The following is an 11,494-nucleotide window of genomic DNA, read 5'->3' as shown; positions in this document are numbered from 1 at the left end:
ATTTGTGTGTATTTCAAAACCTCATCAAATCATCAATTGGTTATCCGGTTTTTTTTTAATAAATTTTAGGTTTCCAGCATCACTAAAGACACACGATCATGAGACATAACGTCCAGTGCCAAATATTTCATGCATTGGTTTTATATATTCTTTTTATTAATATAAATAGTATGTGATCAACGCCGGTTAATAGTGGTTACCGAAATTGCAAATTTAATTTGTACTGTATAAATTAACTTTAGACTGTTGATAACGTATTTCCAGTTGCAAGTATTTCATGCATATTTAGAGAACATACATGTTTTAATGATTTTACTGTTCTATACTGTTTAAGTAATCTTTAAACTGATGATTGCGTATTGTCCAGTTGCAAGTATTTCATAGATATAGGAAGATGTGGTGCGAGTGCCAATGAAACAACTTTATCCAAATAACAATTTAAAAACTAAACCATTAAAGGTTAAAGTACGTACGGCCTTCAACACGGAGCCTTGCATGCATATTTAGAGAGAACATAGGTTAGAAGTTTTTATTTTTACATTTGTACTGTATAAATTTACTTTAGACTGTTGATCGTCCAGTAGCCGGGATTTCACAATATTTAGAGAGAACAAATTTTAATGTGCAGAGAAAGGGACACTTTTATCCGTTAACTTTACATTTTAACTAAATATGTTTGCTTCCTATTTACATACGACATAGCCGAAATGACGCCCCCACTTTTATCCAGTTTTTCGGCCGGTTTGAAAAAGTACCTTATCTTTATTTTTAATGAAATGGTAAAATTAGTATAAATTAGTATTAATGGAATAGCACTAACCAAATAACGCTTGATATGGACACGTTTTTGGCATTGGACACGTTTGGGGTAAGTTTAGAAATGGACACATTTGGACGTTTATACAAATCACACGCTTTGGCGATGTTTTGATCTAGACATCTTTTGCAGATCAGTGACGTCAACATGGACACGTTTGGGGGACTCGGACACGTTTGGGGGGAAGGACACGTTTCTGAGTGTTACATATATAAGTCCTACTAATAGCAAACGGCGCATAAGTTATTGTGTTCGGTAGTTTTACTAAAATATTGAATTCTTATGATAAGAATTAAGATCAATCAATGGTAACCAAACAAACTTGTCGAATGGTCGAATGTGGTGTTTTGTAAGATAAAGCTTCCGTATCTATTTATCCTTATTCATCGATCTTATACACTCCACCTTTTTACGTGTTATTCAATTTGTTCCCATCCCTAATAGACATGATACATTTGTCAATGAGTGTTTAAATCAACAATCAACCATTTGAATTTTGTTGTATTGTTTCGCGTTACATTTTAACGGAATATACAAAAGCTTTTCCAGACGAGCAACTAACTAACAAACGTTTTGTTTTTATATCATATGATATAGCAGTAGGGTTTTGTAAATCGCTTCCTCCGATTACTTCTTTTAAAGTTTTCCCATCAGATGTTATAAACACAACATTATTTGAATATGAGCCCGTGACAAAAATATTTCCACCCTCATCGGCTGCTATTCCATTAGGAGGTTTCAGAAGACGTTCAACTGCAATTGTCCAGATCTCTTCTCCAGTTGATGAGCAGCAAAATACTTTGTCAACATCCCATTTTGGAAAGTAAATCCGATCATTCGAACGCGCAATATATGGTACGTATGAATGACTTTTTTCAATTTTTGATTGTATTTCGCCATTGGTATTGATAATATAATAACCAAAGCCTTCAACACGGACAATTATTTCTTCATTGTAGAATGCCATGCCTCCAAAGTGACCGTGATTACTTTTGAATTTATGTACTTTAAGTATTTTGCCTTCCACGTCCATAAGTACAATCGATCTTTGCTCCGAAATAGAAATTGCAATTTTCGATTTACTGATAGATAGAACATCTATTGGTGAACTATCGAGTTTTCGTTCAAAAAGAAACCCACCTTTTGTGTTGTGAAAAACTATACGATTGTTATCCTGGTCTGTAAAGCACATTCTTCCATTGTGTAAAAGAGCACAGCCACGAATTACGGTATCTTTTCTACCCTTTGGGATTTGGATTTCGATGTCCACACGTTTCCTTAACTCAACATTTAGGATGTCTACTTTGGAGACTTCGTCTTGTATATCTGGATGTATTATTGTTTTGATTCCCATATCAAAGACTGCATTTTTCAGTGTTTCTGTCGTAAAAGTCCATTTTGGATCAATAGTAGTCGCATTGTTTTCTGTAAAAAATTCACGAAAACTGTTATTGCATCTCTTGTATGTTTTCTCTACATCAATAAGTCCTATGAATGTGTGCAAATCAGATGTATAAGACTTTAATGCAGAGATATCTGCTTCATTTTCTTGTATTTTGTCCATACAAAGAGCCAACTGCTTGTATGAAACTTCCATTTTAATCTCATGTTTTGAAATGTCGTCTAAACACTGTTTCTCAATATCATTAATTAGTTCGGACATTTTCTCTCTACTTTTCTGTATTTCCGATAAAAAAACTTCCTTCTTATAGGGAATAGAGTCAATAGCAGATTGCACTTCAGTGCAACAATTCTCCAAACTGGTTTTCAACGCTTCATTTGAAGATTCTACTTTTTGAAACCTGTCTGTTTCTTTGATTCCAATGACATAGCTGTCTAAGGTTCTAACAGAACAGGTTTTATGATCACAAGTGTCACAGAAAGGACTTTCATGTGTTAAACAAAACATTTCAAATTTTTTGTTGTGTCTTTCACAGCATAAACTTATAGTTGGTATTCGTTCAAACTCTTGTATTTTTATAACTGTGTGACCTCTTGATACCTTGATTCTTGCGTGGACTAGTATACATTCTTGGCATAAGAACTGCTCACAAATAGAACACCATCCACCTGCAGGCGCCGTCTTTTTTTCCTCCACACAAATATCACATTGATGACCCTTCTTTAATTCATCATTTACTACAACAGTTTAAACGAAATAAATTAATGATCATTCATATATACACTTAAAATGTAAAATTTTTAATCATTTAAATACCATTTTTTATAACTTCAAAAGCACAGTTCTGTAAGATTGATAATTTTCTTTGATTAAGTTTTTTTTGGGTCTTCGTATAGATCGGATGTTTTGCTGTTACACCATTATCCTATGTTATTGAAGGTTTAAGCGGTCTCAAACATGTTTAAACCGAACATATGTGTTGTATGCCTATTCTAATGAAAGAAATTGTAGTTCAGTTGCTGCATGATACATCTGTTTTTCATTTATTTTGTTTTGTTTAAAATAGTAAGTCTTATTGTGTCTTTTTATAAATGGGTATACGGTATAGAGTTTTGTTCATCGTTGAAGGATAAACTGTGACATGTGATTGCTATATAAAAATATGATTTGAATCATATTACATCTTCTGACATTATATGTAAATGTAAGAATAACTATTTATTTGTGGAATGAATTTAAGAGTAAATAAAATAAATCTAATATAAGAGACAGTTTGTTTTTGACATACCTTGAATTTCTTGTCTTGGAATATCCTCGGCTGGTAACAGTTTATCCTCATGACTTGAACTCCCCATTATGCTTCTCTTGTTGAATACGAAATTCATCTGAAAAACGAATTAAAGTAGATGGTGGTTAAACTGGCCCTTAATATGCGTAAGCTAACTCAATCAGTGGCTTATTTTGAAATGATTGCACAATATGTTCGTTTATTGCAGGTTTTGTAAATATCAGACTATTATAGTTAACTGAGACCCAATTCCCTTAAATGATAGATATGACCATATGGTCCTTCAGCAAAGCAAATTTCAACCACGAACATATGTACGTATCTCAGACAATTACATTCAGGCACACTAGTATGTAGAGTACATTCCTTAGCTGGTCAGATATTATATTCTTTGAATCGTAGAGGTAAATAATTGTAAAAATCGACCTTTATATAAAAAATTAGACGTGGTATCATTACAAATAAAACAACTATCCATCAGAGTTATACCAATTGGAACCTGATCTCGTATAATGCTGCAATAGTTTGTCATCGCTCCTCTGAATCCATATAACAATATCAAGAATTTTGAAGCTAATAAGGACATAACATCTGAATTTGTAAATTCTTTGTCAGTTGACTTTTGTAAGAAAAATGAGTTTAAACTCCAAAAAGGTCAAATTCACCGGTATTGTGTTACTACTGTACTCAAAAACATTAAAGTACTTTAAATTTAGGTTTGATAAATAATTACAGTCTAAACATACAAAACAAATGAATTCTACGTCAAATCTACAAAAAAATTGATATATTGGAACATAATTATCAATGCTATCCGATTGGGAAAGATCCGGGAAGTAGTTAACCTGAATATTGACCTTGGTTAATTTATTGCAGGTTAGTACTCATTCAGTATTCATGTCGCGGCAACACATATTTCAAAAGTTTACAGCACATTTTCAAACTCACGCAAAATGTAATACTAATAGGAAGTCCAGTGTATAAAACATACCGTTTTAAATAATTTCTCTTTCTTGAACATTTCCAGCATTTCTAACTGAAGCGCTATTTGTTTACTTTCGTCGTCGAGAATATCGTCTAATAACATACTCAAATATTCTTTATCGTCAGTACCACAAACTTCATCAATGTCCTTAATACACTCTTCAATCTCTGAACGATATCGTTTGAAAGAATCGTCACTTATTGATCCACTTGTTGCGTGCGAATAAGCATTATTTATATTTCGTTCTAAAATGTCAACCGATTTTCGTAAATTACAACATTTTTTGAGAATTATTTCTTGAAGTTCGTCATTAATGTCACTTATTCGTATATCTTGCTTCGCTTTGACTGCACAGATCATACTGGCTAATTTTGTATGGTCTTTGTGTTGCAGGCAACCGGGTTGTTCGTCTTCGAAAAGAGTTTCCCATTGATCTTCTTCTATGGAAAATTGGCTGCTTCTTTGAAAATTATTTGTCGGATCATTGCTACACTGGCAACATATCGTATCGGGTTTCCACAAATGGTAAATCAAATGTTTATGTTGATCAAGAAATGTCCCTAAAGTCTTAACCTCTTTTGTAAGGCAGCTATGCCAAAAGACATCTTTACAAAAATGTTGTAATATGACTTTGGATAGGGTCAAATCTAAAACCGTTGTTGTGACACTCTTTCTAACTGGGCGACAGCAGTCAGGCGCAGATGTTTCATGTATTCCTTTGCCATGGCACGGCAATCTCTTTTTTGGATTAAATAAAATGTCACAATGGTGTTTGGTCAGAATCTTATGCACAGGTAATTTGTATTCAGATGAACATTGACAGCACGTCTTTGTATTGTTGAATAGATGATATATCTCATGTTGATATTGGTTGAGAAAATCCTCGAACGTTAGATTTTTTTTGGACAAATTTAATTCAATCAGTAAATTGAAAGCATGTGTACTTTTTCTCAGAACCAGTAATGCTATGATGATGAAATTGTCCTTCTCCTTTCTTTCTAGTTCTGCCATCATACCTAAATGAATATAGAAATAATAATGACAATCTGAAAGAAGCCACATATAGATACTTAGTATCAGATAGTCGAGCACCATATAGTTTGCTCATATCATGAAAACACAGACACAGACACTAACAACAAAAAGACACTTTCCCCTTCTCTTTCATGAATGTGACTTACCGAATTATACTATTTACCGGATTTGATATCACATAAGCAACACGACGGGTGCCACATGTCGAGCAGGATCTGCTAACCTTTCCGGAGCACCTGAGATCACCCCTAGTTTTTTGGTGGGGTTCGTGTTGTTTATTCTTTAGTTTTCTATATTGTGTCGTGTGTGCTGTTGTTTGTTTGTCTTTTTCATTTTTAGCCATGGCGTTGTCGGTTTGTTTTAGATTTATGAGTTTGACTGTCCCTTTGGTATCTTTCGTCCCTCTTTTAGTGCAGATCTGAGTACTCGCATTTACTGACAATACTTTTCTATTCGTCGTGTGTTCCTTTTTTTTCGACTTATGAGTTTTGTTTTTGACTTATAAGTTTAAATATCCCTTTGGTATCTTTCGTCCTTTTTGAAATGCTAACGGCCAAGGAACAGTATGTTTATCATATGTGCCATCTCCTTTTACTCATATTGTCTATCATGAAACAAAAACTTTATTTGTGTCCTGTGTCCGAAGCGCATTTCTGGACTTAGAATCATATTCAAAACAGTGTTGTCCTGGCCATTGATTGACGACCTAAATTTTGCCATTGCCTGGGACAGATTAGGTGAAAGTTTGTCTGTAACGACCATTGCTCACTTTTTACTTATTATAGAATTTAAACTGTGGGTCACCAAAGGTTCTTAACGCCTTAAATAATAAAATAATTCGAAGAATTATTCAGGAATAACCTTCATGTTTTGATTTATATTATTGATATAAATCAACACATCGTATTATTCCGGATTCGTTTTTCGAATTGCTTTATTTAGTTGTTGATAACCTTTGATGACCCCACAGATTCAGTGTCTTTAACAAGTACATAGCGAGCAGTGATTGTTACCGACAAACGTTCACCTAATCTGTCCCAGTCAATGGATTAATTTAGGTCGTCAATCAATGGCCAGGACCACACTGTTTTGAATATGATTCTATCTTCACCAGAAACGCCCAAACCAAACATTTGAAAGCTAACAACTTTAATATAAAAAAAGTGTCTTAATTTACCAGCCAAGTCCAATCGCTAGCTTTTAGCTGACCGATGTATTTTTTTTCTTCGAACTTTTTCTTCTTTTCTATTAAAGTTTAAACAGATTAATATACTGACTTAAATGAAATAGCCGTTCTGAAAATAAACCCTGACTCTAATGTCTATAGACAGGTTATGGCTGACTTCATTATTGACATACTCAGATTTTTAACAAAACAGGAATCATGTAGTTTTCTTAAAGTTGATAATATGGAAGACACCTTTGTGCTGCAAGGGTGTTCTACTTCTACCATTACGCTGTTGACTGCATGTTTTTCGATTTAAATGTTGCACATAATTAAATCATGCAACAACAATAACCCTGAATAACAGATCATTTAATACGAGAGTGAAGAATCCAGAGCAACCATTTTGTCTGATACCACTTGAGGTAAAGAAAAACTAAACATGTGCTTCTTTTAAGTACCTAATGTGACCTATTCCCTAATGTGACTGTTTTTGTTTAGTGTGAACTCGCATTGCTATAAGACGTGGCACGGTATATGTTATCCAAAATTCGTGTATTTAGTTATGATGTTGTGTTTGTTATTTGTCTAACGCTTAGTTCGTTTCTGTGTGTGTTACATTTTAATGTTGTGTCGTTGTTTTCCTTTTATATTTAATGCGTTTCCCATAGTTTTAGTTTGTAACCCGGATTTGTTTTTTTCTATCGATTTATGAGATTCGAATAGCGGTATACTACTGTTAATTTATTCGGATCGGATATTGTGAAATGTCTTATCGTTTGTAGTTGTATTTCTATTTATTTTATTTTTCTATTCGTATGTTAAAGTAAAGATAATTAATTACCCAGTTCACTTATAAGATTTAAGTGTGGGGTAACTAAACGTACACGATGTATTTGTTTTACAGCTTCATTTATAAGAAATACCGACTCAGGTAGATAATACAATTAAGTATCTAATTACTAACACAATTCTATATTAATAATATTGTAATTGTTATTTAATACTTCAAATATCATAATTCATACCTTATCTTGAACTATATCTAATTTTTAGAAATTCCCCGAGGGTATCACCAGCCCAGTAGTCGACACTTCGGTGTTGACATGAATATCAATAATGTGGTCATTTTTATAAATTTCCTGTTAACAAAACTTTGAATTTTTCGAAAATCTAAGGAATTTCTTATCCCGGGCATATATTTCCTTAGCCGTATTTTGCACAACTTTTTGGAATTTTGGATCCTCAATGCTCTTCAACTTTGTTCATGTTTGGCTTTATAAATATTTTGATATGAGCGTCACTGATGAGTCTTGTGTAGACAAAACGCGCGTCTGGCGTACTAAATTATACTATTAGAAATTTACCTGTAACGTCCCTTTTTTGTGTCGATCCAGATGTGTGAGAGACAATACGTGGTTCTGTTGTGCTGTATGTTTGTGGTAGCTACCTAGATTGTTTTACGTGTTCGTTTGTATTCCATGGTTAGTCACCATTTTGATGTTGATATGTATATCAATAATATCGTCATTTTAATAAATTCACCGTGTGCAAAAGTTTGAATTATTCTAAATTCTAATGATTTTCTTATCCCAGGCCGATAAACGTAGCCGTATTTGACACAACCTTTTGGAATTTTGGGTCATTAATGCTCCACATCTTTGTTTAGCTTTCTTTACTAGTTTGGCCTGAGCGTCACTTATGAGTCTTATATGTAGACGAAACTCACGTATGGCGTATTGGATTATTAGCCTGGTACCTTTGATAAATATAAGCATGTCGAAATGTTCTATTGTGTAGTGTTGTCATTTTAGTGTTATATGTTACATTGCCATAAAAGCGCGATTTTTGGCCAGCTACAAAACCAGATTGAACCCACCATTTTCTTAAAATTTCCAGTACCAAGTCAGGAAATTGGCAGTTGTTATCTTATAGTTCGTTTTTTTGTGTGTTGCATTGTCGTTTGTTTTTTGTTGCACTCCGGTGTTTCTGTTGTTTCGTCGTTTTCCTCTTATAGTTGATGTATTTCCCTCAATTTTAGTTTGTAACACGGAGTTGTATTCTCTCAATCGATTTAAGACTTTCGAACAGCGGTATACTTTTCGACATGTTCACCATAAGCCGAGATTGAGACCAAAAATTAGACCGAAACCGAAAATAAAAATAGACGTGAGGTAAATGGTGAAAGTTTATAATGTATAATTAACTCAACCTTTTACTCCATTATATTGTTTGAAATTTGCATACACAAGATGGATGAAGAATTACTTCAATTCAACAATTTACATGAATATATCAGAAGTAAAACTCTACGAGTATTTTAACATTACTATACAATTAAGGTTTGGATACAAATTTATTTTAATGTACATCAATCATGAAGCAAATTTCGTTAAAGGGAAATAACTGTACATAGTTCCACAATATGTGCAATACGATTTTCGAGCCCGATTACTAGCTGAGTAAAAGGTTTGAGTTTATCAATTTTATAAACTTCTAAACATTTCCGTTTACATCATTACAATTTTTGGTTCGGTATCGGTTTCGGTTTCGGTTTATAGCAAACATGTCTATTGTTGGCTTTTTTTTTCTTTTTTCTTTTTTTTTTTTTATCAAATACACAAACTGTTATAATTAGGTTTTGATTGAAGTCAATCGTGGCAAGGACGTATATTTCGTCCTTTATTGGGTTTCTCCAATTCTTTATTAATATACAATATCAAAATTTCATAATGGTAAAAATATATATAAAAACAACACCACTTCATTATTTATTTGAAGGAAATAGTTTTATATAGAACCACTGTTTTATTTGATTAAAACAGTTACATTCCCCCTTTGACGTGATGATAATTATGTTAAACCGTACAAATACATACTAGAGGTGTAATACCACCAAATCATGGTACGTCACATCCGGTTGTATACGAAAAAAGGTATAAAAAATATTCCCTTGAATTTGACAGTTTTAGAAAATTAATCCTGCATTTCAATGCACTTAAATTTTTCTGAGTCATAAACATGTATGATGGGTGTTTGAAAGCATCATTACTTTTTTATTTGATGGTCTTCTAAAATATTTTGGAAAGTTCAGGTTACATAGTTACGAAAGCAGGTAACCAGTTTACTTCCGGTGATGGTTACTTTCTTATATGCGATGAAATGCCGTGTGAAAGTTTCACTTTAGCACTCGACAGGATTTTACTTTATACATGCAAAGTATTTCTTTGGCTGAAATAAGGTAAATACTGTACATTTTTTTTACAAGTGCCAATTTAACAAAGACTAATAGGGAAGAATCAATGGGGGTATTGCACCAAGAGCTTTCTTACAATTTAAGGAATCGTATGTTAACCCTGTATTAGGGATCGTCTATTTTGACTCTTTTCAAATTTTGACATTTCGATATATGTAATCTTAATGAAGGCTGTCATTTGACCTTTAAATTCTTTGAAAGACGTTTTTAAAGAAATCTACATTTTCTGTCTCCCAGTTATTTATGAATTTGTCCATACATAGTTTATCTTAGTCTACCAAATAGTGCCGATCTATGTTGACAATTTGGTGATGGCAGTCTTTAATTAATATGAATAATGAATTGTGTCGTTACCTTAAGAGTATCATTATAATCGATGCTTCAAGAAGATCATTAATATAATAATGGTTTTAAAAAAAGCAAGCACGAATAATTCCCGTACAAAAGTATTTTATTATGGTTAACATAAGTGACATATAAGACGTAAGTGTATACTACACTATTTCTTATTTAATTTCTTATATTAAATACGCGTTCTGTTCGCGTTATGCTTATACTTTTAGATTTTACAGGATAAAACATAGACTGTGAGAATGTTATACATGCTCATGTTCATACTTTTCGTCAAAATGTAAGAAAGCTCTAGTAAACGTTATATATTAATGGATATACTATATCCATTAAATTACAATATAAATTATTTTGGAGATCGCCTGTTTTTGTTGGATTTGTCCTTAATTTATGGAGGACTGCTTATTCGTTCCTAATAAAAATTTAAAAAAAATACGTGTATTTATTCGTTTAGTATATAGCAAAATTTGACACACTTTGCAACAATGCGGCATTCGACTCTTAAACTGACAAACTTTATGCGACATGTCTATAAATAACAACCAACTGTGTACAAAGGTTAAGTCAATTCAATCTCAAATAGTACATTTCAACTATTTAGGAGTATAAGGTGATCATATTAAATTCTAAAATTATTTTACTTCTAAGTTAAATGACAAACTTTGTATGGTATGCAATGGATGACTAGGTATGCAATATTACCTGTATTTTAAACATTAAACATATTGATATATGTATTTATTATTTTACACTTATTTTTTTACATTTATACTACCATTTAACATGGTGAATGATCAAAATTAGAACACTTACCATGCTTACCTTCGATATTAACTTGGCGAAAGCGTGATTTCGTATACCCAGTTTGATAACGATAATGTAATCGGCTGTCCAATACATTTATGTCATTTATGAATACGTGGAAAACATTTATTCGACGTAGAACTTTAAATTGATATTTTGTCAGGTGACTTACAAGATTACCTGATATAAACAGACATGATTCAGCGTGTATTTTTGAATATCACGTAACGGGAAGTAAATATTATTTCCATAAGTTTTGCAAAAGAAATAAAATGTCCGTTGTCTCTAAATGTTTCACACTCATATCAATCTGCTATGAATTTAAACTCATTTTGTGGATTTTGATTGGCATTATCATTTCGTTCCTGTAGAAGGTGTATAAATACATCTT

At 32.6% G+C, this 11,494-nt stretch overlaps 1 protein-coding gene across 1 annotated transcript; it reads right to left on the bottom strand.

Moving 5' to 3' along the window:
• Positions 1-1,331: 1,331 nt before the first annotated feature.
• LOC139484094 (uncharacterized) lies at positions 1,332-11,246 on the bottom strand. The gene is made up of 4 exons (XM_071267821.1): positions 11,122-11,246; positions 4,499-5,508; positions 3,508-3,604; positions 1,332-2,956 (listed from the first exon to the last, which is right to left on the bottom strand). Exons 2-4 carry the CDS (start codon positions 5,504-5,506, stop codon positions 1,332-1,334), a joined length of 2,730 nt encoding a protein of 909 aa, XP_071123922.1. The 5' UTR covers positions 5,507-5,508; positions 11,122-11,246.
• Positions 11,247-11,494: the final 248 nt, after the last annotated feature.

Source organism: Mytilus edulis, chromosome 8, assembly GCF_963676685.1.
Source record: "Mytilus edulis chromosome 8, xbMytEdul2.2, whole genome shotgun sequence".
NCBI lineage: Eukaryota > Metazoa > Mollusca > Bivalvia > Mytilida > Mytilidae > Mytilus > Mytilus edulis.
The sequence above is the reverse complement of the archived record's forward strand: the minus strand, read 5'-3'. Positions and strand labels throughout refer to the sequence as shown.

Excerpts from the sequence above, each read along its gene's own strand:
- LOC139484094 (XM_071267821.1), bottom strand. The coding sequence starts at position 5,506 with ATGATGGCAGAACTAGAAAGAAAGGAGAAGGACAATTTCATCATCATA. Across the intron at positions 3,605-4,498 it reads AAGAGAAATTATTTAAAACG|ATGAATTTCGTATTCAACAA; the intron begins GTATGTTTTATA and ends TTCGTTTTTCAG. Across the intron at positions 2,957-3,507 it reads TCCAAGACAAGAAATTCAAG|TAAATGATGAATTAAAGAAG; the intron begins GTATGTCAAAAA and ends AAACTGTTGTAG.